Source organism: Ictidomys tridecemlineatus, chromosome 2 (genome assembly GCF_052094955.1).
Source record: "Ictidomys tridecemlineatus isolate mIctTri1 chromosome 2, mIctTri1.hap1, whole genome shotgun sequence".
NCBI lineage: Eukaryota > Metazoa > Chordata > Mammalia > Rodentia > Sciuridae > Ictidomys > Ictidomys tridecemlineatus.
In genome coordinates this window covers 8,982,981-9,009,298 of record NC_135478.1, presented here as the reverse complement: position 1 = coordinate 9,009,298, position 26,318 = coordinate 8,982,981, and the positions used below count along the sequence as shown (strand labels likewise).

Sequence of the window (26,318 nt, the reverse complement as noted above, 5' to 3'; positions counted from 1 at the left end):
TCCCTATATTTTTGAAATAAGGTTTTAGGCCTTTTTGTTTTGTTTTGTTTTGTTTTTTTTGTCATGCTGGGTATGGAACCCGGGAACCCAGAACTCGGGCATGCCAGGTAGGCACTCTACCACTAGGTACACCCACATCCCTCCCAGTGAGATTTTTTTTCAATATGCCAACTCCTCTAGTGATGTTTTAATTATTTAATTATTGTCACTTTGTTGGAGTCTTCAAAGACAATGTCCCTGGGTAGAAGCCAGAGAGTGGACACAGACTTCTGACAGTCAGTCAACAAACACTTAAGGGTACCTGCTGTGTGCCAGGCTAGATGCAAATGATTATTGTCACGTGCCAGGAAACAGTTGGGCATGGAAGTCCGGCACCAGGCCAGATGGGCTGGTGTTTAGATCCTGGCCTCAGGAACCCCTTCATGTCTCTGAGGCTCAGTTTCCCCACCACCAGTGAGAAGGAGTTCCAGGGCTGGAGGTGGAGCTCAGTGGTAGAGCACCCTCCTAGCATATGCAAAGCCCTGGGGTCCATCCCCAGCGCTGGGAGGGGGGGGGATGATCACAGAGCTCCTCTCAGCAATAAAGGAACAAAATACAGATGTACCCAGCACCTGAAATTGGAAGCTCGTTACAAATTGTAGAGAGCACAGAGGGCTCTGTGGGGGCCAAGCAGAAAGGCTAGTGCCCCATCTGGGTGACAGTGGTCAGGGTGGACTTCCTGTAAGAGGTGAGGGAGAGCTGGTAGGAGCAGAGTAGGGGGACAGGAGCAAAGCCAGCAGGGGTTCTAGGCAGCACAGAGGGTTGGGGGATCCTGACCCCATGCCTTCCACCCCCCACCCCAGGGTGGGCTCTATGAGGCAGTGAATGAAGTCTACAAGAACCTCATCCCCATCCTGGAAGCCCACCGTGACTATAAGAAGCTGGCCTCAGTACACGGCAAGCTGCAGGAAGCCTTCACAAAGATCATGCACCAGGTGGGCCCAGGACACGATCCCCAGGACTGCCTTTGGGCCCCCTATCCCCATCCCTATCCCCAGCTGACCTTGACTTTCCCCCACAGAGCTCTGGCTGGGAGGTGAGTCCACTTGCCCTCCAAGGCCACCTGCCTCAGGGACCCTTGTGATGCCTGGTCAACCGCGGTCAGGGACCACTAGGGGGCACAAGAAGAGCGTGACCACTGGCCAAGGGGGCCCGAGGCTCTGTGGGTGATGACACACCCCCCTCCACCTCCCCCCTTTCCCCAGATGTTCCCCCCTGCCCCAGATCTCCAGGGCACGATGTGAGTCACCCAACTGGTGACTCTCGAGACACCCATCCCGCAGGCAGGGCTAGCCGTTGCTGCTGCATGGGGGGTGTGGAGGGAGGGGCTGCGGGTCTCCCTCGCCCTCTCTCAGCCTCTGCCTGTGTCTCTCTCCTCCGTCTCTCCCCAGCTGTCTCTGGCCTGTCACTCTGGCTCTCCCTTTCTAAGTGTCTAGTCTCTGTCCTGCCTCCACAACTCCCAGCTTCCCACAGGATCTCTGCTCCTCATCTCTGGTTAATGCCCCCCCAGTCCCGCCTCTTCCCTTCTATTTTTAGGCATCTCCTAGTTTAGGGAGAATTTTCTGGCCAAAGATGGCAGGAACCCAGAGTCCTGGCAGGCATGCTGGGTGGGGGCCCCTCCCTCCCCAAAGCCCTGATCTCTCTGCCCATGGAGTGATTCTCATAGGGGGCCATGGCCAGGACCCGAGGGGAGGGGGGTGACATCTGACCCCTGCCATGACTGTCTCTCTCTGTGCACCCCCCACCTCCGGCCCCACCATGTCTGCTCCGCCCTGCCCGGATCTGCCTTGGTGAGTGATCTGAGCACCCAACTTCCTTTCCTGGGGGAGGTGGCATTCTTGGGGTGAAGAGGGATTCCTTCTTGTAAACGTCAGGCTGCGGCAGGAGAGCAATGCCCTAGAACAATGCAGCCAGAGCCTCTGTCCCAAAGCAAAAGACAACCGGATCACCCTTCAGCCATTCAAGCATTTATGTAGCACCTGCTACATACCAGCCCCATGGGCATCGGGACCCAGATATGAGCAATACAGTCCCGGTCCTAATTTGGTATTGGGATCCAGATGATGAACCGCTGCAGAGGGAGGCGGGAAAAACAGAAGTCTGGGGTGTTAAATGAGAACAACAACTCGGGGAGGTAGACAGGTCGGGGAGTATGGGCAGTTGGCTGTGGTCCAGGCCTACGCCCTGAAATTCTCCAGGTCCTCTGCTTGTGCATAACCCCCTCCTGATGTTCTCGGGGTTCCCCTTGTCCATGCCAACTTCTTCCCCAGCCCTATCTGGCTTCCCTCCGCATTCTGCCTCGTGGGGCACAGGGACACCCATCTCTGGATTAGGGAGGCCTCCAGAGGTGCCTCCCAGACAACAAAACCCCATTCTCCCAGCCCCAGCGTGTATTCGGGACGTATTTCCGAGTGGGCTTCTATGGCGCACGTTTTGGGGACCTGGATGAGCAGGAGTTTGTGTACAAGGAGCCCTCAATCACCAAATTGGCCGAGATCTCCCACCGATTAGAGGCAAGTCCAGTCTCTGGGGGATGGGGGGGGGGGGCGGACAGGACTCCAGGCTGCCTGGGGACTGGCGTGGGGGCTGCCATCGTACAGATCCGAGTCAGCCCCATGTCCTCAGGAGTTCTACACAGAGAGGTTTGGGGACGATGTGGTGGAGATCATCAAAGATTCTAACCCCGTGGACAAGTCCAAGCTGGATCCACAGAAGGTGGGCTCTCCACCATCCTCCCAAAATCCTATATAAAAGGAGATTCTAAATACTACTTCCCAGAGAAGCTAAAGTCCTATTCCTCTTACACAACTCCAAAACTTATTTTCCTAGGGGAGCCTAAGGCCTATTCCTCAGGGCAGTCCCCGTCATCCACATGTAGGAAGACCTGGGAAGCCTAGACTCAAAAGCCCCCAGACTCAGGGCAGCCAGGGCCTCTTTCATCAGGCCTGGGGCCCCTGGTGCCTGTGCTGGGGCTGCGGAACCCTCACCCCCACCCCACACCCCAGGCCTACATCCAGATCACTTATGTGGAGCCGCACTTCGACACTTACGAGCTCAAGGACCGCGTGACCTACTTTGACCGCAACTACGGGCTGCGAGCCTTCCTGTTCTGCACGCCCTTCACACCGGATGGGCGCGCACACGGGGAGTTGCCGGAGCAGCACAAGCGCAAGACCCTGCTCAGCACTGAGCACGCCTTCCCCTACATCAAGACGCGCATCCGTGTGTGCCACCGGGAGGAGGTGGGCGCGGGGAGGGGAGGGGGCATCAGACTGAGCAGGCTCCGGGAAGGGGAGGTGTAGGGACCCTAGACCTAGGTTGGCTCAGCAATCCAGACCTAGAAAGGGGTGGCGTGGGGATCCCAGATCAAGGAAGACCCAGAAAGGAGAGGTACTGTGAACTGTTGGTCCAGGGCAACCCAGAGAGGTCTGGATGTACAGTCCATCCCCTTCCAGCCAGAGAGGAAAGGCCTGGAGACCCCAGATCCAGGAAGAGGCTCAAGTACCCCAGAACTGGGTTGGAGAGGTGGGGGGCACCTCAAACTCTGACCTCCAGACCCAGGGAGGCCTGGAGACCCTAGACATAGGGACACTGGACTCAAGGGCACCAGTCCTAACCTCTAAGGCTGGACCCTAACCAGGCCAACCACAGAGTCAAAGGCAGCTGCACCAGTACCCCTGCCATGGCAGAGCCCAGCAGACAGGAGCCCCCAGGGCCCATTCATTGCCAGCCTCTCAGGCCCTCTACCCTCAGTGGGATCCCAGCTTCCTTGGGCTGACCTGGGTCAGGACACCATCAGGCCCCAGCAAGTGTATACACCCTCCCTCACCCGCAGACAGTGCTTACACCAGTGGAGGTGGCCATCGAGGACATGCAGAAGAAGACACGGGAGCTGGCCTTTGCCACTGAACAGGACCCTCCAGATGCCAAGATGCTACAGATGGTGCTGCAGGGCTCTGTGGGGCCCACCGTGAACCAGGCACGGCTGGTATGGGGGGTGCAGGCTCCCAGGGTGACTCTAGACCCCATGCAGGCACCCTCATGGGTCCCTGTCACCCTGTAGGGTCCCTTGGAGGTGGCTCAGGTATTCTTGGCAGAGATCCCAGAAGACCCCAAGCTGTTCCGGCATCATAACAAACTTCGGCTTTGCTTCAAGGACTTCTGCAAGAAGTAGGTCTGACACTCTCCCTAAGGCTCCTGTGTCCCCCGTAGGCTCCTGTGTCCCCCGTTCCAGCTCTTCATTTAACTGGCCCCCGCTCCTGATGATAGCTCCTCCTCAGTTTGCCTGACCCCCTGGTGGGCCTCCCTGCAGGCTGGGTCCTCAGGGACTTGCTTTCTCTGCTGACCATCTCCTGCCCTCTGGCCCTCAGATGTGAGGACGCTCTGCGGAAGAACAAAGCCCTGATTGGGCCTGACCAGAAGGAGTACCACCGAGAACTGGAGCGCCACTACTGCCGCCTGCGGGAAGCGCTGCAGCCCCTGCTCACCCAGCGCCTGCCCCAGCTGCTGGCCCCGGCCCCAGCCAGCCTCAGGTGTCCAACCTGGGCCCCCTACCCTACAGAGGGCAAGCGGAGGCTGGCCAGGACAGACACACCCGCATAGCAACACTGGCGGCGCTCAAAGCTTTGCATATCGTCCATAAGTACAAAGGCAGGGCAGTCTCTGGGCGGCCATGTCCCTGACATGTGTCTTCAGCTGTCTGACCCTTGGTTTCCACATCTGTGAAACTGGCCGGATTCATACCTCTCATGGCGGATTCCAAGAATCTGCAAACCCCACAGCCAGATCAGGGCGAAGATAAAAGGGGCAGGAGAGATCTTAAAAAGATCTTTGGAAGAGGAGGGGGCGGTGTCATAAGAGGAGGTGGAGGAGGGAGCCCTGTGGAGTTGGAGGCCCTGCTGGGGACCCATGCTGACTAACCCTGTTCCTCCCCCAGGAACTCTCTGAACAGAGCAAGTTTTCGGAGGGCAGACCTCTGAGCCCAGAGGACCAGCATCCAGGCCTCAGCTGTCTGTGCCTTGCTGGGAGTCGCCCCTACTGCCCTCTCAGCCTCAGGGTGCCTGCACTGTACTTGGGGTTGAGCCCTCTGCCCCTCTGTCTGTCTGCTCCTGTCTGTGTGCACTGATGCTCCCTAACTTTTTTAATTTAAAATGGTTTTTATATGCAGCCTGTATGATGTGGTCACTGGGGGATGGGCCACGTGTGTACAGTCCATCCCCTCACAGCCATGTGTCCTGTGACACCCACTGAGACACTGATAACCTCCTGGGTGCTGGGGACAGTGGTGACTGCCCTCGTGAAGCTGACACTCTGGTGGGGAAAGTGACACAAATAGTCCACAAGTCACTGGGAATAATAACACTTATCAAGTCCTCACCGAGTGCTTCCAGAAGAGCCGGCCACCCCGGGATGGGGGTGTAGCTCAGTGGCAGAGCATTTGCTTGGCAGGCATGGGGCCCTGGGTTCAGTCCTAGCAAGGTGAAACTTTTTTTAAAGTTTAAAAAATGTGGCCACCCCATTTATGGGCTTTTTTATTGAGGGACCTCTATTGGGCTCCTGCCTAGTGGTTAGGCAATCTTCTCCACATTCCTGTCAGATTGACGACATGATTAGCCCCATTTTGCAGATGGGGAAACTTGGGCTCTGCAATAAAAGATGGATGAGCCTGGGATTGGAGTCCAGGTCTGGCTGACTCTGGCGCCCAGGCCTTAGCCGCCGCCTATGCAGCCTCGCGCTAGAGCAGCCCCGTCCCAGCCCGCGATGGTCACGCCACCGTGTACCAGGCCTGCGCTGGGCGGCTTCCAGCCCTGCGCGGGGCAGGGGGTGGGGGGGAAGGGTGACCTCCCGCCCCAGAGCCCTCCCGGAGCTGGGCCCCGGCCAGCCCCGCCCCCCGCGGCCGCCCAGATGCAGAGGGCGGGGGAGGCCAGCGGTGGGGGATCCAGCCCCTGGGACGGCTGGCGGGGACAAAGGGGGACGAGTCGGGCACCCGCGACGTGCACACACACCTGCCGTGCAGGTGAGACCGCGTCCACCCCACCCCTCTGCCTTTCCCCTGACCCTACTGGCCTGGGGCACCCGAGGGGCGGGGCCTGCCGGGGGCGGGGCCGGGGCGGGGCCAGCCCGAGGGCCGGGCGGCCAGGCGGCGGCGCGGAGGACGCAAGGGCGGCGGGACGCAGGGACGGCGGCGGCCGGAGCGCGCCAGGCGAGTAGGACCCGGGCTGGGGTCGGGCTTCGAGTCGGGTTCGGAGTTCGTGTGCGGTGCCTTCCCCACCTCCAGCTCCGGGCACAACCTCGTGGTTCCTTAGGAGCCACTGCCTCCAACCTCAACTGTCCCGAACTTTCCCGACTGAGAGCATCTGGGTCTCGCGCCCCTGTCCCCTCCCCATCTTTGACCCTAGCCCCACTTCCCTCTTCCCGCATCCACCTCCATCCCTCCCCCGTGCCCTGTCCCTCTCCCCCACCCCTGCCTCCCCTCCACCTCTCTCCTTCGCCGCCTCTCTCCCTCTCTCGGCCCCTGTCCTGCCCTCCCGCCCTTCGGTCCCTCCTCCCGCCCTCTGTGGCAGGGCCAGGCCCCAGGCGGCGGGAAGGCGGCCCGGCGTCCGGCCGGGCCGGGCTGGGCCTGGGCCTGGCTGCTGGGTCGGCGTGGGGAGCGGCAGCTGTTTGCTATTAGCCTGGGACCCCGCAGGCCCCGCCCCTCCCTGCATGGGGCGGGGTATCCTCGCCCCCAACTTTGGGGCGGAGAGAGGGGCAGAAAAACCCTCGGAGATGTCCTGGCTGGCAGGGAGGTGCTTTGGGGAGCTCCTGAGCTCCCCCACCTGACCCTTCTTGGAGACCCCTGTACCCCTTCCCTGAGCTCCCCACCTGACCCTTCTTGGAGACCCCTGTACCCCTTCCCTGAGCTCTCCACTTGACCCTTCTTTCCCCTCCTGTTCCTCCAGGAGTCCTTCCACGCACATGCCACCACCCCACACTCCCAGTGTCTCTTTCTCTGGCCATGGAAGTTGGTCAGATAATTGGAGACCTGCAGACCTCCATGTCTGGGAAATGGGTAGAGGGCCTTGGAGTCTGCAGGGAGAGACTTGGTGGGTTCTAGTGGAGCGGCTTTTCCACTGCCCAAGTGACAAGTCGCTGCACTTTTCTGCCCCCTTAGGTTCTCCATCTGTAAGCCAGAGTAATAACTACCCACCTTGACTATTGTTATAATGTTGATGTTATTTGCTACACCTCCTGGGTATACCTGCTCCCCCTGCCCCAGGCTATACCAAACCTGCTCCCTGCCTCTGGGTCTCTTCTAAGTCCCCAGAAAATATTTCAGATCAACTTCCTGTTGCTCATGGGGGTGAGGCTGCAGGCAGATGGAAAACCAAATTTCCTACAACTGGTGACCGTGCATTCCAGGTGTGGAAAGCCAGTGAAGCGAGGACAGAGACGTGGAGAGAACAGGCAAAGAGAAGTGGAGAGACTGAGAGACAGAGAGGTGGAGAGAGAGGCAGAGAAGAGTGGAAAGAGAAAGACGTGGAGAGAGACTAAGCAAGTCAGGACGAGAAGACATACTCAGCTGTCCCTGGAACCCCAACCCCGCCTTCATGCCCAACAGGTGCCCCACTTGGTCCATCTTCCCAGGTACCCATTGCCCAGGTACCCTCATGCCAGAAAGGGTTCACTTTCTTTGTGGGATGAGCTGTGGGTTCTGCAGCAAGGTGGCTAGAAGTCAGATTGCAGAAAGGACTGGCCAAGTTCAGGTAGAGTTTGGGGACAAAAGGGCCCTGCCTAGTCTCCAGGGCTGAGGGGGGTTTAGTGAGAAGCCCTGATTGTTCCTCCCTTTTGAAGCCTCCAGGCGCCCCCTCTTACTTCCTCCCCTCCACCCCATGGCTTCCCGGGCCTCCGCCCCAGCCCTCTATCCCTGCTGCACCCCCAAGCCCGGACACATCCTGGGGGGGCAGGAAGTTCTGTGTAGCCCAGCAGCGAAACTGTTTATTTTTAGAGAAAATTGTTTCCATAAAGGGGAAGGGCTTCGTGCCTCCCACTTTCCCTACCCCCCATCAGGGCTCTCTGCCTTGGGGTCGCCTAGGGGTCCACTACCCCGTGTGGCTCCTTAGATCCTTGCAGGAAGACTGTCCCCCGTTAGCACCCCAGCCTGTCTGTCTTAGTCCCCAATTTTTTCTGTGGCCAGCTCCAGGCCTGGGCTGAGGAGAGGGGGTTCAGGAAGGGTGGGGCTGTCAGGCTTGGGGCCCCCGGCCCTGGGGCCGAGTGGAGGCAGGGCTGTGGGAACAGCTGGAGCCTGTCCAGGGGCTGGACAGATGTGCACGCAGGCCTTAGGTTTGGTTTCTTTGTTCCGGGCCTTTCCTTGGCTGGGCAGAGTGTGCATATGAGAGGGTCCCAGACCTGGGTGGAGCCACTGTGTGGCCACATTCCCCTCCCCCTGCAGACTCCTCCTGACCCGTTCCACCACCCCCTCTCCCCAGGTAACCTTCAGCCAGTGCTGCAGGCAGTCTGACTCACTGTCCCCCAAGTGACTCCTGAGGAACAACTGCAGACAAGAAGATGGCCCAAGTCCTGCATGTGCCCGCCCCTTTCCCAGGTCAGGGGTCTGGGGTGGAGGGGGAAGGGCCCTGCCCTGGGAATTCTGTCCAGGGCTTTGCCCTGAGGGCCTGAGGGGGAGGCCACAGCCCAGCCCTGGGAGGACTTGAAGGAGCAGAATCTTGCTGGGGTGAAGGGGTAACCCGAGGGGGAGATAGGGACCTGTCCTGGGAGGCTGTTGGGGGGACATGGTGCAGCACTGGGGTCCTGGGCAGGAGAAGCACAGCCCTGCCGTGGCCGGGGGATCTGAAGGAAGGAACCTTCTCGCTGGGAAGGGGTTTAGTTTGAAGGGGCCAGAAATCCCTGTGCTGGGGACTTGGGAGGCACAAGAGAGGGTCAGAGTCAGAGTGGGACACCCTTTCCTTCTGGGGGTGGGCCCGGCTGTCCTGGGAGAGTGTGGGGGAGAGACAGCCCTGCTGGGGGACCAGAGGGAGGCAGTCCGGCCCTCTGTGTCAGGGCAGGCGGGAGGACACCGAGTCTCCAGGGAGCTCAGCCCTGCCCTGGGAGGCCTGAGGGTGACCTGGAGTCGGTGTGGAACGCCAGGTGGGCTCCAGCCTTCAGGCACGCGGAACCTGGCCCTCCTGGGCATCAGCCTGGGCCCAGGCAGGGGGACAGCAGTGCTTAGAGGTGCTGGCCTCTCTCTCTCCACCCCAGGGACTCCGGGCCCAGCCTCCCCACCTGCCTTCCCCGCCAAGGAGCCTGACCCACCCTACTCGGTGGAGACCCCCTACGGCTACCGCCTGGACCTGGACTTTCTCAAGTACGTGGACGACATCGAGAAGGGCCACACACTGCGGCGGGTGGCCGTGCAGCGCCGTCCCCGTCTGGGCTCATTGCCACGAGGCCCTGGCTCCTGGTGGACGTCCACTGAGTCGCTGTGCTCCAACGCCAGCGGGGACAGCCGCCACTCGGCCTACTCCTACTGCGGCCGGGGCTTCTACCCGCAATACGGCCCCCTGGAGACGCGCTCCGGCTTCAACCCGCGGGTGGAGCGCACGCTGCTAGACGCCCGGCGCCTCCTGGAGGACCAGGCGGCCGCGCCCCCTGGCCTGGGCTCCCTGACGCCCAGCGCAGCCGGCTCCACGGGCTCCCTGGTGGGTGTGGGGCTGCCGCCGCCCACACCTCGAAGCTCAGGACTGTCCACGCCAGTGCCGCCCAGCGCCGGGCACCTGGCCCACGTGCGGGAGCAGATGGCCGGTGCCCTGCGGAAGCTGAGGCAGCTGGAGGAGCAGGTGAAGCTGATCCCCGTGCTGCAGGTGAAGCTGTCGGTGCTGCAGGAGGAGAAGCGGCAGCTCACGGTGCAGCTCAAGAGCCAGAAGTTCCTGGGCCACCCCACCGGGGGCCGCAGCCGCAGCGAGCTCTGCCTGGACCTCCCAGACCCGCCCGACGATCCGGCGGCGCTCGAGACCCGGAGTGTGGGCACCTGGGTCCGCGAGCGGGACTTGGGCGTGCCCGATGGGGAGGCGGCGCTGAATGCCAAGATCGCCGTGTTGGAGACCCAGCTCAAAAAGGCCTTGCAGGAGCTGCAGGCGGCCCAGGCCAGGCAGGCCGAGCCCCAGCCCCAGGCCTGGCCCCTGCCCGACAGCCCCATCCGAGTGGACACGGTCCGGGTGGTGGAAGGGCCGCGGGAGGTGGAGGTGGCGGCCAGCACGGCTGCTGGGGCCCCTGCACAGCGAGCCCAGAGCCTGGAGCCTTACGGAGTGGGCTTGAGGGCCCTGGCGACATCAGGAGGGGCAGAGAACCCCCCCGTGTTCCGCAGCCACGAGGTGGTGGAGACAATGTGCCCGGTGCCCACTGCGTCCACTAGCAACGTCCACGTGGTCAAGAAGATCAGCATCACAGAGCGGAGCTGCGAAGGGGCGGCAGGTGAGTGTGGCACAGGGGGAGGGGAGAGTCTGTGGATTGTCTTTCTCTCCGCTGCTCATCCTGACCCTGGGAATGGCAGGGCCCAGCCCCAGCCTTTCACCAGCCGCATCATCCAGCTCTCAGAGCCTCTGTCTTTTCATCCACAAACAAGTGAGCCACTGACCCAGGGGCTGTAGAGACCATGTGGAGAAATTGGGTGTCTAGCGTGCGACCTTCTGCATGGCTCATTGTGAACTTCAGAACAGGAGTTATCTGGAGGAGGCTCTGTGTAAGTCTGTCGGTTAGCTGGGCAGAAACCCTCCTTGTGTATTCAGTAAGTGGCGGGAATCCATCTCTGGTACAGGAAACAGGTTGTTCACGTAACCGGCAGCCTCAGGTATAGCTGGATCCAAGTGCTCAGATGCCGTCAGGAATCTGTAAGTTATTGTCACTCTCCTTCCTACCCTGGAGATGGGCAGAGGAAGGTGGCCCCATTGCTCCAGGGCTTTTTCCTTCCAGCTCCGTGGAAAGGGAGCCCCTTGGTCTAAATAGTACCAGTCAAAGACCCAGGAGTGGCCTTCATTGCCGAGTCCTGGATCCTGAAGGAAGAGAAGGCTCTGTGGCCTTTAAGAGAGGAAGGGGGTGCTCCAGAAGAAGCGCTGAGTCCTCATGCCAGGAAAGAGGGTGCAGGGTGTGCAGAACATCAGCTGCCCAGCCACTGCTGCCCCGAGGGCCCAGGGAGAAGCTACCAGAATGACTCATAATAATGACAGCTGTTCTTTATTGAGTACCCGCTGAGGAGTGCTAAGTGCTGTGCAAAGTGTTTTACCCGAGGAGGGGTCATCTGTGCAGCCAGAGGACCTGAGTTCAGCTACACTTCCTGCTGTGTGATCTGGGTGAGCAATACCACCTCTCTGGGCCTTAGCTCACCTCTCTGTGAAGTAGCATAGTACTGGTTCCCACCTCTGAAACCCTGGTGAATTCACGTACACAGTAAGTGCTCCATCAGTGCTGCTTCTGCTAATAACTTTAGGTCAACCTGTTTATAGCTGGGGAGACTGAGGCTTCACTCGCTTCACTTCACTTCACTGAGGTGTCACAACCAGGAAGCAGCTGAGCCGGGATCTGAGCCCAGGCCAGCTTGAACCTGGGGCAGGGCTCCAAGGGGGGTCCCAGATTCTCCTCCCACCTGCAGGGTCAGCTGCCCAGCGCCCAACCAACATCCGGAGGGCAGGGACTGAGGGCAGGGACCCAGCTGTGCTTTCTCACTTCCCTGTGTTGTTCCTGGCCAACTCCGGACACCACTCCTCTGTTCCGTGTCCATCCAAACACCCAGCCCTGCGACTCTGGCCTTCAGCCAGCGGTCCCGCCCGGCCCAGCCTCGGAATCTCTGAGAGGCACCCTCCATTCCAGACATGCTTCCCAGGGCAGCCATGGGGCCTCCTGCTTGCAGGACATACAGACATAGCAGTGTCCACCCCCTGTGCAAGCTGCTGTCCCTGAAGGTCCTTCCTGGTGGCTTACTCCACTCCCTCTTGCTGCAGGCAACCTTGGTCTTTGCCTTGCTTGGGCAGAGCTGGAGTACATTCATTCATCTCGATATCTCATTTAGCAGACCTCTATGGAGAGCCCACTAGGAGCTGGACTGTTGTAGGCACTGGGAATGCAACCGTGAACTAGACAGACCAAAGCCCCTGCAACAACTGAACGAGAGACTGCAGTGATCGGAAATGTCACTTCAGGGAATTCACGTGTTTAAAGCAAAAAAGTAGAGACGTGGAATTGGGGACAGCTAGATAGGGTGGTGGCCTGGGTTCAGCTCTGACTTGCTGCTCCCTGTCCCTCGGTCCCGCAGCATGCTGGGTAAGCCCTCTATGCCTCAGGTCCTCATCCATGAACTGGGGGTCCTGCCCGTCTGTTACTGAAACACTCTGAGCCTTCGGTCACAGCCAAGGGCACGGCTCAGTGGTAGAGCAAGGGGTTTACATGTGTGAAGCCCTAGGTTCCCTCCCCAGCAACACGAAAAAGGGGGGGGAAAGGTGGAATCATGTCAAATGGTCAGCAGGGCCCAGGGCATGAGGCAGGGTGCAAGGTCACCTCCAGGCCTGGTGGCATCTCCCAACCAAGATGCAAAGGAGTCAGGTGGGCAAAGGAGTAAAGGAAACAGTGTTCTGGGCAAGGCCGAGCGGTCAAAGGCCCTAAGGTGAAGAAGGACTCCTCAAAGTGTCGAACGGAACCAGTCACTCTGGCAGCTCAGCTCCGGAGGCTGAGGCAGGAGGATTGCAAGTTCAAGGCTAGCTTTAGGAACTTAGTGAGGCCTAGCCTCCAAAAATTAAAGTAAAAAGGGCTGGGGACATAGTTCATGATAGAGCACACTGGGGTCCATCCCTAGTACTGGAAAAAAAAAAAAGAAAAAAGAAAATTATGGCATTCCAGGGTGTTATTTGATGCCTGTTTCATATTTTATTCATTTGAATTCACAATGACCCTATGAAGTGTTGATGTTTTAACTCTCATTTTACAGATGAGGAAACCCAGGCCCGGGGAGGTAAAGGAATTTGCCTGTGGTTCTCAAAGCCAACACTCAAACTGTGTCTTTAGTTTAACATGATCCTAGGAGCATTTTCTCTATTCGTCCAAATTCTTTGGACATGCTATTTTTTTCAATACTGACACCATTTTCCTCTCTCTTGTTCTTTTGTGGTGCTGGGGATGGGACCCAGGGTCTTGAGTGTGCTAGGTAAGTGGTCTTCCACTGAGCTACAGCCCCCAAAACAATCAATTATTTATTGATTGATTGATACTGGGGATTGAACCCACGGGCAGTTTACCACTGAGCCACATCCCCAGCCCTTTTTATTTTTCTGTTTTGAGATAGGATCTTGCTAAGTTCCTTAGGGCCTCAAACTTGCGATCCTCCCGCCTCAGCCTTCCAAGGAGCCAGGATTACAGGTATGCACCATCATGCCTGGCTCAGAATTGATTTTTAAAAATTTAAGTTATTGAGCTGCACCAAGTGTGGACAGAGCGCCAGCCGTGGGCATGTAAAGTAATTCAGTAAAAGACATGAAGGCCCTTGAAAATACCCTTCCCGAAACCTGTCTTAAGCAAAGAGGGTGGACCACGCGAGACGTTCTCCCGGCGTTGAGTTGACCTGAGTCTCCAGTCTGCCAGCCACACCCGCCGGTCTCCTGTTTTGCTTTGGTATCTCTTCTCTGTCCCCTCCGTCCTTCCGGACAGCTTTGCAACTCTGCAGGCTCTGCCTTCTCTCTCGTCAGCTCACCCGTCTCCATTCCGTTTTCCCTGCCTTACTGAGATATTATCAAATATTAAGAAAAAAAACCCAAGTGTTAAGTGCGGACGCTGAGCCAGCTCAGTGCCTCCTCCTGTCCTCGTGGTGCAGAAGCAGCCGTCGGTGAGACGTCAAGGAGCAGGCGTGCCAGGTGCTGTGTGCACACCTCTGGTCCCGCACCTGGAGAAGTTGAGGCAGGAGGAGTGCAAGTTCAAGGCCAGCCTGGGCCACTTAGCTAGACAAGGGGTAAAGGAACAAGCTTGGCTGTGCCCCAGCGAAGCTTTTCTTGTGCATGCTGAAATTCGATTTTTTTAATATGTTCCACATGTCCTATAGTATTTATTCTTTTATTTTTTTCCCAAACCACTTAAAAATGTAAAAACTGTCTGGTATGGTGGCACATGCATATAATCCCAAGCAACCCCTGGAGGCTGAGGCAGGAGGATCACCAAGTTCAAGGTCAGCCTCAGCAACTTAGTAAGGCTCTAAGCAACTCAGTGAGACCTGTCTCTAAATAAAATACCAAAAAAGGGGTGGGAGTATGGCTCAGTAGTTAAGTGCCCCAGGTTCAATCCCCAGTACGCAAAAATGAAAAAAAAAAAAAACTGTGCCCATATACCACACCTTCCCAGTCTCTCCTCTGTGCCATTCAGGTACCCCCACCTCCACCACTTCTTTCCCCATCTTTTTCTTTTTTTTTTTTTCTAATGCGGTGCTGGGGATTGAGCCTATGCCTCTCACATGGAAAGCAAGTGCTCTGCCACTCAGCGGCACTTCCATCTTTATTTTGAGACAGGATCTGTCGGAGTTGCCCAGGCGTGCCTCAAACTTGTGATCCCCGGCCTCAGTGGCTGCGTCTACAGGCGCATGCCACCACGCCCGGCCCTCCCCTCCCCTCCCGTTTGCTATCATTCCTGGTTCTTCACCTTCCAGAAGTTTATTTAGATATTTGGTGTCACTGGAAAATATGCCCTGTGTGTGTTTAATTTCCTTAAATGGTATTGTGTTTCAGAAAAACAAAAATCTCTTTCTTATTTTTTTCCTCCTCTTTTTTTTTTTTTTTTTTTTTTTCCTGTGCTGGGGATGGAACCAGGCCTCACGCAGCTTGGCTGCTGCTCTCCCACTGAGCCGCCCCCACCCGGTCCTTTCTCCACGCACACTGGTGGGTTTGTGGGTTGTTTTTTTTTTTTTTTTTTTTTTCTCTTGTAGATGGACACAATACCTTTGTTTTATTTATAGGTGGTTCTGAGGGTGGAACCTAGTGCCTCACACATGCCAGGCAAGTGCTCTGCCCCTGAGCCACCACCCCAGCCCTACACTGGTGTTTTTAAATCTGGTTTGTCACTTTGGAGAAGCTGAGTAGATTTCTGTCCCGGGTGAGTTCCAGCCTTTCCCCATCTCCTCCCCTCATGGTGGGAGCCGGGAGGTAGCTTCCACCTTTGGCTCCTGTGGACGATGCTAGGGCCACCCTCCCCCTGGCCTCCGGGTCCTGTCTGGTGGTCTGTGCCAACACCCCGTGGGATGCCCTCTGCCGGGCTGGGCTGCTGCCTGGCTCCCCGCGTCTCGCGTCTCCGCACGAGGCCCATCCACCTTTCTTGCTTTGCCCGCTCCCTGTTGGAATTTGCATTTCTCTGGTTTCCAGTGCGGCCGAGCGTCTCCCTGTGGTCTAATGAGCCTTCGTCCCTTTCTCTAGGAGGAACTTTCAGAGGTTCTTGGCATCATCCAGAACAGGGAGTGGCAGACGATGACCTGCCGCCTGTTTTTGTGGCCCTCAGCTGAGAAATGTTTTTATATTTTTAAGCCATGGAACTGGGCCAGGGTGGAGCCCAGGGACGGAGCACTCGCCTAGTGCCCATGGCCCTGGGTTCCGTCCCCAGCAACGCCTCCCCCCAAAAACTGATGGTGAAACACACAACATAAATTTATGAGTTGAACCGTTTTAAGGGAACTGTTCATTCATGGCCGGGAGCACATTCCCACTGTCGCATGGCCATCCCCACCTCGAGCTCCGGAGCGTTCACCTCTTTCCCCGTTAAACGCTGAGCCCCAGCCCCAGCCCTGCACCCCGCTCTGCCTCTTCCATTTCTGTCTCTGGTCTGGTGACTCTGGCACCTCCAGTGAGTGGAGTCTGTCTGCGCCTTGTGTCTGGCCAATTCCACAAGCCTGTGCTTCCGTCTCATCTGTTCTTTCTCCTGTGACTCTAAGTCAGGAGCCCTGAGTCTGGGGCAGAGATGGGGAGTGACAACCATGTGCACATAATCCCAGTGGTTTAGGAGGCTGAGGCAGGAGGATCGCAAATTCAAAGCCAGCCTCAGCAACTTAGCGAGGCCCTGTCTCGAAATTAAAAAAAGAAAAAGGGCTGAGGATGTGGCTCAGTGGCCGTGCGCCCCTGGGTTCAGTGCCCGGCACCAAAATAAAAAATAAACACAAAGGTTGGGAATGACCATCTGCCTCCCCACACGTTCCACTTGGCCATACCGCGTGTTTAATGTGGGTTTATTGTCAAGGTTTAAAAGAAAACGAGGCCAGGTGTGTCACTCGGAGGTAGAGCACTTGCCTCGGATGCACGAGGCCCTGGGTTCCATCTTCAGTACTGCATAGAAAATAACAATAAATGTTAAACATAAAATAATTGGGGGATTCACGTACACTGGCATTTGCCCTTGGCTCCCGTGGGAGCGCAAGCCTCGGCCACACCCTGGGTCCAACTGTCTCTAGGCCCAGTGTCACCTGCGGCCCCGCCCTCCCACCCTGGCCCGTGTGGGACCTCTCTCCCTTCTCCGCTACCCTTGAGTGTTGCGTGTGAACTTGAGGAAGTCATGCTGCATATGTCAAGAAGATCGTATCCATTAAGGGGACTTCAAAGCACTGGCCTTCAGCAGCTGTGCCCAGTGGCAGGAAGGGGAAACCCCGCGGAAGTGGCAACTTCGAGGCCATCTGTGGCCTGGAGGCCTGACTGGATCCTGAGACAGGGCAGCCTGGCATGGTGGAGCCTGGACAGTCATTCCCTCTCCGGCCTGCTGGGCTGGGGCATTAGCCTCCTACTGTCCCTATCCTAGCTTGGGCGGCAGATGACCCAGGGATGGTGCCTAGGAAGTCACCTTTGTCCTCAACCTACTTAGGAAGCATTTCAGCTGTGATAAATACACGTAAAACTTACCAGTTGAACCTTTGTTTCTTTCCTACAGTGCTGAGGATGGAGCTCAGGGTCTCCTGGGCTTGGCAGGTGCTCCACCACTGAGCTGCACCTCAGCCCCAAGTCCTGGGTTCCTAATAGCCATGCGGCTTCACTTTCCTGGCGATTAAAGCAATGCCTGCCTATCGTCAAATCAGGGGGTCTAACACTCCCTTGCTTTAGGCACGTAATACTTTTTGGTGGGAGGGCTGCCCTGGGAATTGAACTCAGGCACTCGACCCCTGAGCCACATCCCCAGCCCATTTTTAAATTTTATTTAGAGACAGAGTCTCACTGAGTTGTTCGTGCCTTGGTTTTTGCTGAGGCTGGCTTTGAACTTGTGTTCCTCTTGCCTCAGCCTCCCAAGCCGCTGGGATTACAGGCATGTGTCACTGTGCCTGGCTCATAGATACATTTTGTGGTTTTTTCTCTTCCTGTTAAAAAAAAAAAAAGTAGTAAATAAGGATGGGTATAGCTCAGTGGTTGTGCTCCCCTGGGTTCAATCCCCAGTACCAAATAATAAGTACAAAGCCCAGGAATGGTCATCTGCCTCCCCACATGTTCCACTTAGCTATCCAGTGTGTTTAATGTGAATTTATTATTAAGGTTTAAAAGAGTAAGAGCACTTGCCCAGCATGCACGAGGCCCTGGGTTCCATCCCAAAAAAGAAAATAAACAGCGGGGCGTGGTGGCACACACCTGTAATCCCAGCAGCCAGGGAAGCTGAGAAAGGAGGATCACAGGTTCAAAGCCAGCCTCAGCAGTGGCAAGGTGCTGAGCAACTTAGCAAGGCCCTCTCTCAAAACACAAAAGGGCCGGGGCTGGGGCTCAGTGGCTAAGTGCCCCTGGATTCAGTTCATGGTACCAATAAATAAAGAAGAAAAACTGAACACAAAATGAAAGTGGTGATGCCGTGAGGTCGGATATGTCATCTGCTTGAAACCCAGAGAAGTCGAGTGACTTGCTCCAGGTCACTCAGCTCCTAGGTGAAAAGTCTTGAGTCTCCACTCTGACCACCGTGCTCTAGGCTGTGATCGAACCCGTTGCCTAGAGAATACTTCATACAGCATCAGGACGGGGTTAGTGTAGGATTTTGCCACCCACTTGCTGGTGACCTTGGAGCTCTTGTCCCCGCCTCGCCTCTAAGAGTCGCTATGCCTCAGTTTCCTCCCCTGCCACAGCCTGACCCTCCAGATGACACAATGTAAGACTTAGCCCTCGTGAGAGCACCTGGCTCAGGACATGTGAGTGACAAGCAGCAACTGTCACAAGTGTTGTCACTTGCTTGTTGTGACCCTCAGCAGACGCCTCATCTCGTGTCCTTCCAGGTCTCTCACGGGCACCTCCAGAGTCCTCGTCCCCGCCAGGGTCTGCAGCAGCCGCCGCCCGGGTGGAGCCCAAGGAGAGCACAGGCCAGGTGCCCGCGGGTGACTGCGCCAGCAGGGAGCCCACCAGGCAGGTGGCCTCTTGCGGAAAGGAGGAGGCCAGGGGTGCAGGTAAGGGGTGATGGCCACGGAGGGGGACAGGACCAGGGTAGCCAGGATGGGTTGAGCTCTTTCTGTGACACAGTCCTCCCTCTAGGCGGTTCCCTGGCCGGAGTGCGGTCCATCATGAAGCGGAAAGAGGAGCCCGCGGACCCCGAGGCCCGGCGCAGGAGCCTGCAGTTCGTGGGCGTCAACGGCGGGTGAGAGGACCCCCATCCCCCAGCCCTTCCCTTTTTTTCAATTCATTCATGGAGAAGGAAGAGCGTAGTAAACACCTTATTCTAAGTCCCCCACTTGGGCTAATCCATGGACTCAAATGACAACAGGTAGATGAGGAGACAGGCCTGAGGAAGCTGCGTGTCTAGCAGGGGTAGTGATCCGGGAGGCCAGGTACGGTGGTGCACCTGTAATCCCAGTGAGGGAGGCTGAGGCAGGAGGATGGCAAGTTTGAGGCCAGCCTCAGCAATTTAGCAAAACCTTAAGCAATTGAGCAAGATCGTGTTTCAAAATTAAAAAATAAAAAAGGACCAAGGGTGTAGCTCAATGGTAGAGGGCCCCTGGGTTCAATTCTTAGAACCAAAACAACAACACTCAGTGATCTGGCTCCAGAGCTTGTGGCTGGTCTAGCCCCTGGGAGACGCCGATTCCACTCCCTGCTCTGATGCAGCCTTGATCCAGGGGCAGTGGGTCCTGAGAGCAGGTTCCAGGCAGGATGGAGCCTCTGAGGAGGCACTGCTGGCCCTGACCCATAGGAGTCTCAGGAGCAGAGGACAAGTAGGAGCAGGCAGAGTGAAGGGCGGGGTGTGGGAGGGCGCTGCTGATAGAGGCGCCGGCCCAGGCCGGAGGAGGCAGGTAGAGAAGCAGGACTCGGAGGCAGCCATGGCCAGTGGGGGCCTCCAGGGCCACCCAGGAGCAAGGAGCCCAAAGAGGCCTGTGCAAGGCGGGTGGAGGTCGAGTGGGTGACACCCTCGGGGCAGGGGCAGGGGGCACTGAGGGCAGAAGTGGTAGAGCAGCACCGGCGTGGCCAGTCACAGCTGCTGTTCCTGCAGCGTGGACGGGATGCCGGCTGCCGTCCCTTCCTGCTGCCGCGTCTCCTCACCTGCCTTCCCCCCAGGTATGAGTCCTCGTCGGAAGACTCCAGCACGGCCGAGAACTTCTCAGATAATGACAGCACAGAGAACGAGGCCGCAGAGCCCGAAGACAGGGTTCCAAGTGTGGCCTCGGTGCCCCAGCTCAGGCCCGGGACAGCGGTGGCCAAGAGCGGCCGGCAAGAGTGCCGGTTGTCTCGGGAGTCTCAGCACGTACCCACGGCCGAGGGGGCCTCGGGGTCCAACTCGGAGGAGGAGATCCGGTCAGTTTTCTGGGTGGGAGAGACTCAGAGAGGGTGAGGACGGCTGAGTCTCTTTCTCAGATCCAGCCCGGCCTCTGAGAGCCCACCGACCAGTCACGCACACTCCCGTGGGAATTAGCCAACAAGTGCCTTCTCCTGGGATCTAAAGTTCTGGAGGCCAGCAAAGCCTCCTTCTAGCTCCTGGAGTTAGGTTTAGGAGACCGAAGCTTCTCCTCTCTTTGGGGCATGAGCTCCAACACCCGTTCTATTTATTACGTCTCCTATTTTTTTTCCTGATAAAAAATCTGCCCTGAGGAAAGACTTTCTGTTCACTCCTGGCCATTTGGAACAACCCAGCCCACATGTCCCCTTTGTCCTGTAACCTGGGTGTTCCCCGTGACCCTGGTGAAGAGGGTCTGCAGTGCCGCCCTTCAGTTGACCCTGGCAGGACTTCATGGGTGCCACAGTGGAGAGCTCCCCTCCAGCTCCCCAGCTGGATGTGGGGTGGGGACAGGCGTCCGAGGGACCTGGCGCTCAGACCAAGGTCCTCTTGTTCTTTGGCAGGATGGAGCTGAGCCCCGACCTCATCTCGGCCTGCTTGGCCCTGGAGAAGTACCTGGGCAACCCCAACGCCCTCACGGAGCGGGAGCTGGTAGGCTGAGCCCTAAGCAGACCCCATCCCGTCCCACCACTCCTGGCTGCTGCTTGCCCTTGGTGGCCCCCTCCATCTGCCTAGTGAGGACCCTGAGACCCCAGCCGGGGCTCTGGGATGGGTGGGACTTGAGTTGTGGACCCTGGAGACGGGCCAGGGAGGCAGAGGGGGCCCCCAGTTCAGTGGTCGCTCTTGCTTCTGCGGCCTGAGGGGAGGGGCTGCCTTGCTCTTCCCTTGGAGGTGGTCTCCAGGCAGAGGCCGCCTTCTGGGAAGGCATCCCGTGTCTACACCTGCCCTGAGGGTCTTAGTGAGTCGGGGTGCTGTCCCTCAGAGCCCCGTGCAGGGTGGGGGGCACCTCAGTTGGCTCCAGGGGCTCCTCTGGGGGGAAGACCTCCCCCATCCGGGCCTTTGTCCCTCACACCCCTCCCCCACCTAGAAAGTGGCCTACACCACAGTGCTGCAGGAGTGGCTGCGCCTGGCCTGCCGCAGCAACGCACACCCGGAGCTGGTGCGGCGCCACCTGGTCACCTTCCGGGCCATGTCCGCGCGGCTGCTGGACTACGTGGTCAACATCGCCGATAGCAACGGCAACACGGCGCTGCACTACTCCGTGTCACACGCCAACTTCCCCGTGGTGCGGCAGCTGCTGGACAGCGGTGAGCAGGGGCGGCCTGAAGGGGGCCCAGCCTCCCTGGGGGACACAGCCTCCCCTCTGGCGGAGGAGGCGCATCTTGTGTGGTCTGATGGCAGTGGGGACCCCCGGGGCAGGGAGGACTTCCAATCAGGTGGCGCCTAGACAGAGGGAGGAGAGCGTAGTGGCGCTCGGGCCTGGAGGGAAGGCGGCTTCCCTTCTGATGGCAGAGGCCTGGCCGTCCCAGGGCTCTCATCCACCGGGTCCCCTCCCCACCACGCAGGTGTCTGCCAGGTGGACAAGCAGAACCGCGCAGGCTACAGCCCCATCATGCTCACTGCCCTGGCCACCCTGAAGACCCAGGATGACATCGAGACTGTCATTCAGCTCTTCCGGCTCGGAGATGTCAACGCCAAAGCCAGCCAGGTAGGTACGGGGACCCTGGGCCTGCGCAGGCCTGGGGAGCTTGGCCCCTTGAGTGAGCCCCCACTGTGTGCCAGGCCCAGGGGTGCCCTCAGCTCCCATTCTGGGGAGCGGCCACTGCACAGGCTCAGAGGGCTGCCTCATGCCTCGAGGTCAGAGTCCAGGAGGTGGGATCCGAACTGTGGTCCAGCTGCAGAGCCCTGCTCTTCATGACCTGCCGTGTGGCCCAAGGGCCTTGGGTTCATCCCTAGCACTGTCCCCCCACAAAAAAAGAGTAGGGCAGCCAAGACCCCATGGGATGCTGGGAAGGGGGTTGCAGCAAGTGGGGGCGCTCGGCCCGGGAGCCCAGGGCAGCCCTGAAAGGTTCTGGAGCAGGGGCATCTTACCTTTGGTCCCACGTGGACTATGACCATGGTCCTTGCCCAGGCGGGGCAGACGGCCCTGATGCTGGCGGTCAGCCACGGGCGAGTGGATGTGGTCAAAGCCCTCCTGACCTGCGAGGCGGACGTCAACGTGCAGGACGACGACGGCTCCACGGCGCTCATGTGTGCCTGTGAGCACGGCCACAAGGAGATCGCGGGGCTGCTGCTGGCTGTGCCCAGCTGTGACATCTCGCTCACCGACCGTGTAAGTGCCCGCCCAGGGGCTCCCCAGGAGGGTGGAGTGTGACCAGGCAGTAGCACAGCAACGGCTTCTTTGCAGGATGGGAGCACCGCTCTCATGGTGGCCCTGGATGCCGGGCAGAGCGAGATCGCGTCCATGCTGTACTCCCGCATGAACATCAAGTGCTCGGTGAGTCTCAGGCAGGGTGGGAGGGGGGCTGCGGGAGGCGACAGGTGTATGTGAAGAGTGGGTGGTGGGCCAGGCGCAGTGGCTCACGCCTGTAATCACAGTGACTCGGGAGGCCGAGAGAGGAGGATCACAAGTTTGAGGCAGCCTCTGCATTTAACCAAATCTGGTCTCAAAAAGGACTGAGGATTAAAGTAGTTAAGTATTAAAGCACCTCTGGGTTCAATCCCTGGTACCCGCCCCACAAAATCATAAGGTATGGGAAGCTGAGACAAGAGGATGGCTGGAGACCAGGAGTTCAAGGCCAGTCAGGGCAACGTAGCAAGACCGTGTTTCAAACAAAGAAATCATAAGTCAAACCATAGCCTGAAGACTGTATTTCCTGAGCACCTACTGTGTGTTAGTAGGTTCTGTGGTCACAGCAGTGTACAAAACTAAAAAAAATATTCTGCCTTCCTAGAGTGTGCATCTAATAAGAGACACCATAAGCAAATCAGTATGTAATACCGGGTGACAGCACCAGAAAGAAATAAGGCCACAGTGACAAGGATGGCCAGGGACGAGGGGAGCTATTTTAGGTCTCAGCAAAGAGGTGACATTTTGGGACGGGATTGTGGCTCATTGGTAGATTAGCATGCATGAGGCCCTAGGTTTGATTCTTGGCACCACATACAAATAAATTTAAAAAAAAATAAAGGTCCATCAACAACTAAAAATATATTAAAAAAAAAAAAAGTGACATTTCAGCCTGTACCTGAAGAAGTGAGGGAGTGAGTCACGTGGCCATCTAGGCAGAAGGGGCAGCCATGCAAAGGCCCTGAGGCAGGAATGTGCCTCTGCATTTACGAAGTATCAGGGAGCCCAGGAGGAAGAGGCAAGGGCAGAGTGACGTGGCAGATTGTGGGAGACCACAGTGGGCCAGAGTGAGGACTTTGGCTTAGACTTCAACATGTCAGCATATTAAAGTCCTAGAAAACCTCACTGAAAAGAAACCTAACTCTGCATAACTCAGCATTTCTCTTATTTGACCACAGAAATCTTGGTGGGTTTTGTTTTTTTTTTTTCCCCCAATCCTGCCTGAGCTGGGCATGGCAGCACGCACTATAATCCCAGTAACTTGGGAGGCTGAGGCAGGAAGATTACAGTCTGAGGCCAGCCTGGGCATATGAGCGACTCTGTCAGTGGTAGAGTGCCCGCCCAGCAGGCAGGAGGCCCTGGGTTCCCAGAACAGACAGGGGAACTGCCTAAGGGGCCCGGGGCCGCGACTGCCCAGACAGCCGCCCGTCTCCCACTTACCCCAGCTCCCACGGGCGCCCCCCTTCCTACATCCCCGCTCTCCTGTGCCCTGCTCAAGGTGTCAGGACGCGGGCCTCAGTCCTATCCCGCAGGGAATCGCTGTGGGCCTGCTTCCAACTAGAAGATTGAGTGACGGGGCCTCTAGTGTCCTAAATGTCCCTGCAGTTTGACCTGTGGCCCTGTCCCCAAGACCCCTGAGGGACAGACCCTCATCCATCACCACCCACCTGGCCACTCACTGCGGTTTCTTCCCCCCTGGCCCCCACTTCCTGGCCTCGCCCTACTCCCCGACCTCCAGCCTGTCCCCCCTATAGCAGCCAGAGGCCACTGTGGACACTGGAGTCGGGGCACCTCTCTCCACTCTCAACCCTCTACGACTCCCACCTCACTTGAGAAAAAGCCACAGTCCTTCTGGGAGCCTGTCAGCCACCCTTCCTCGCTCCTGCCAGGGTACCTGTATCACAGCTCCTCTGCTTCTGCCCCAGGACCTTCGCACTTACTGTTCCTCCAGCTGCAGGACACACACACACACACACACACACACACACACACACACACACACGCTCTGCTTGCATTCCCTCCATCTCTTATCCCCAATGACAGTCCTCCAGCCTTTGTTTCTTCAAGGCATCCCTTATTTGAAGCCAAGGGCTACACCTCCTGCAGGGCAGGCCCACCCACCACATCCACAGGCCAGCCCTAATGTCCATGCCTCAGAAAGGGGATCTGAAATGGCACCAAACAAAAAGCTCTGGCTTCTCGTTGCAGTTCGCCCCGATGTCGGATGACGAGAGCCTGGCGTCGTCCTCCGCTGAAGAGTAGCCAAGGGAGGGCGGCCGGAGCTCCCTTGGGGCCACTGGCCCGCCAGCCAGCCGTCCTGTCTCCTCTCTGCCCCTCTCTCCTCGGGCTTCCTCCCACCCCCCAGGCCCAAGTCTGGAAGGCAAACAGGTTTCCCTCCGCGTCCCCAGGGAGCCCAGGACGCGGACACGCAGGGGACTCCTGCTCCAGTTGGTTCTCCGCCACCCAAGTTCAAAGCAGCGGCCCAGACCAAAGCTAAACTCTTGTCTAAAGCGGCGCCAGGGGCTGCTGGCGGGGTGTGGGTTTTATGAAGAACGTGGAGAACAATCAGCCGGCAATTATGGGCGGAGGAGGGGAAATTTTATATTTTTGAATCATTGTCGGGGGAGGGGCGCGATCCTCCTGTGTGTTGCCAAATTTGAAAGTCACTGGAATTGGGTGTGCTCCTGTAGCCCTGAACGTCATCACGCAGTGCCTTTGCCCACCCGCCTCCCCCACTCTACTAACTGTCCAGTTACAGCGTCTGCTGCCCCCACTCCAGGTGGCCTTCTGGGGGGTATTTCTTCTCTTTCTTCACAGAATAGCTTCCGCCCTGTCACGTCACCCCCTGGGCAGACAGCTGAGCCCTTCTCTCTCGTTGTGTCTGCCAGCGTCACCCCCCACTCAAGTTGGGGTTCTCAGGACCCTGCGGCCTATGCCCTGGTAGCCTCTGACTTGTAGGTAACCCATTCACAAGGAGAAATGACCCAGAAATCCATCCCGCCCCTGCACAGAGGCCCTGGCAAATAGCAAGTTTCCTAGAAAATCCTTCAGACCTAGAGTTGAAAGAAAAAGATCCAGTTCTCAGAGTGGCTGCTACATCCAGAGCCCAGAACCGTGGTTACAGGGCCCTCCTCTTCCTCCACAGGTCTCCAGAATTTCTCTCCTTAAAGGAAAGAAAACAGGGAATGTGTTTGTTGGCAGAGCACAGGGCAGGCTCCACAAACCCCATGTGTACACAATTAAAAGTTGGCTGCCCCCAGAGGACTCCCAGCGCAAACTTAAAGAGACAGGCCTTTGCCGAAAACCAAACAAAGGGCAGCTGGATTTTTTTTTTTTTTTTTTAAACAACCTAGAGACTTTCCGGAGCTGCCTGGAGTAGAGCCTGCTGGAAACAGGGCTCGCCAGATTGGCTTACGGTTTCCTTCTGGGTCTGTTTTGTCCCCAGAATCTCAGTGTGGTTCTCTTTCCTGTTCCTTTCCTCGGGAAGCAGGGAAAAGATCAGGCTTCCCCCTTCAGTGTGCCTTGTTAAGGGAGTGGGAGCCCTCCCCAGGCCTGTGCTGCCCTCCAGGTCCACAGGCTTTGAAGCCCCAGCCCAGCAGGACAGAGTGAGCCCCAGGAGCCCGGAGCTGTCTGCTCACCTAGAGAAGCAGGTTCCTGGGCTTGGTGTAGCCGGGCTTGCTTGGATTTTTGTAGAAGGTCAGTCTATGTTTGGACAAGAAGGCTTGGGCGGTCCAGGACGGGGTGGGTGGGTGGGTGGGTGGTGTGCGTGTGAAACTAGAGAAAACCCCAGGTGAGCGAGCAGGTGCTGTACCCAAGCTCCTGGAAGCAGCCCGCTGGCCCAGGAGTGCTTCCCCTCCCATCACCCTTGTCACTGGGTCATTCCTCTCTGCATGCCCATTGGGCTGCACGGGGGTCATGCCCAGTCCCTACCCTCTTCCCACGTGTATTCCTGAGCTTTAATTTCACTTTCTGACCACGGTACGTCCATAAAGACAGTATTACACTAAATGAAGTATTCTTTTTTGTAATCTCTTTTTTAGAACGTAAAGAATTTAATAAAGCTACAAATAATGTGGATGCGTCTCTGTCTTTGTGTCATTGTAGTTGTCCGTGTGTGGATGGAGCCGGGGCCTTGTGCGTGACAGGCAAGTGCTCAGCCTCAGCTGCGGCCCTGGCCCTTGCTAGGTTTTCTCTCTTTTTTGGGGGGGGGGGGGGCGGGATG

At 57.7% G+C, this 26,318-nt stretch overlaps 2 protein-coding genes across 12 annotated transcripts in view; both read left to right on the top strand.

The window, feature by feature from the left end:
- Positions 1 to 5,205, top strand: part of Dock6 (dedicator of cytokinesis 6) — a 46,183-nt gene extending 40,978 nt beyond the window's left edge. For 6 of the 7 annotated variants that reach the window (XM_078036286.1, XM_078036285.1, XM_078036282.1 and 3 more), the window contains 9 exons: positions 843 to 974; positions 1,061 to 1,075; positions 2,427 to 2,552; positions 2,665 to 2,754; positions 3,045 to 3,281; positions 3,875 to 4,018; positions 4,103 to 4,209; positions 4,410 to 4,571; positions 4,976 to 5,205. In XM_078036286.1, coding sequence (XP_077892412.1) covers positions 843 to 974; positions 1,061 to 1,075; positions 2,427 to 2,552; positions 2,665 to 2,754; positions 3,045 to 3,281; positions 3,875 to 4,018; positions 4,103 to 4,209; positions 4,410 to 4,571; positions 4,976 to 5,018 — 1,056 coding nt within the window. In that variant the 3' untranslated portion in view covers positions 5,019 to 5,205. Of the gene's footprint in view, positions 1 to 842; positions 975 to 1,060; positions 1,076 to 2,426; positions 2,553 to 2,664; positions 2,755 to 3,044; positions 3,282 to 3,874; positions 4,019 to 4,102; positions 4,210 to 4,409; positions 4,572 to 4,975 lie in introns of those variants that run through there. The other variant, XR_013432958.1, reaches the window with a different exon arrangement.
- A 922-nt stretch (positions 5,206 to 6,127) lies between these two features.
- Kank2 (KN motif and ankyrin repeat domains 2) lies at positions 6,128 to 26,171 on the top strand. 5 transcript variants are annotated; one of them, XM_078036319.1, is made up of 13 exons: positions 6,128 to 6,241; positions 7,438 to 7,636; positions 8,505 to 8,620; positions 9,274 to 10,485; positions 18,236 to 18,427; positions 18,513 to 18,615; positions 19,530 to 19,766; positions 20,310 to 20,397; positions 20,834 to 21,053; positions 21,312 to 21,454; positions 21,878 to 22,078; positions 22,154 to 22,243; positions 24,305 to 26,171. In XM_078036319.1, exons 3-13 carry the CDS (start codon positions 8,584 to 8,586, stop codon positions 24,356 to 24,358), a joined length of 2,577 nt encoding a protein of 858 aa, XP_077892445.1. In that variant the 5' UTR covers positions 6,128 to 6,241; positions 7,438 to 7,636; positions 8,505 to 8,583; the 3' UTR covers positions 24,359 to 26,171. The 5 variants fall into 5 exon arrangements, with proteins under 5 accessions (XP_077892445.1, XP_077892458.1, XP_077892442.1 ...); XM_078036332.1 differs by having other exon boundaries at positions 7,438 to 7,662; positions 18,260 to 18,427; XM_078036316.1 differs by having other exon boundaries at positions 7,438 to 7,662.
- Positions 26,172 to 26,318: the final 147 nt, after the last annotated feature.

Excerpts from the sequence above, each read along its gene's own strand:
- Kank2 (XM_078036319.1), top strand. The coding sequence starts at position 8,584 with ATGGCCCAAGTCCTGCATGTGCCCGCCCCTTTCCCAG. Across the intron at positions 18,428-18,512 it reads GGAGGAGGCCAGGGGTGCAG|GCGGTTCCCTGGCCGGAGTG; the intron begins GTAAGGGGTGAT and ends TCCTCCCTCTAG. Across the intron at positions 22,244-24,304 it reads GCATGAACATCAAGTGCTCG|TTCGCCCCGATGTCGGATGA; the intron begins GTGAGTCTCAGG and ends TTCTCGTTGCAG.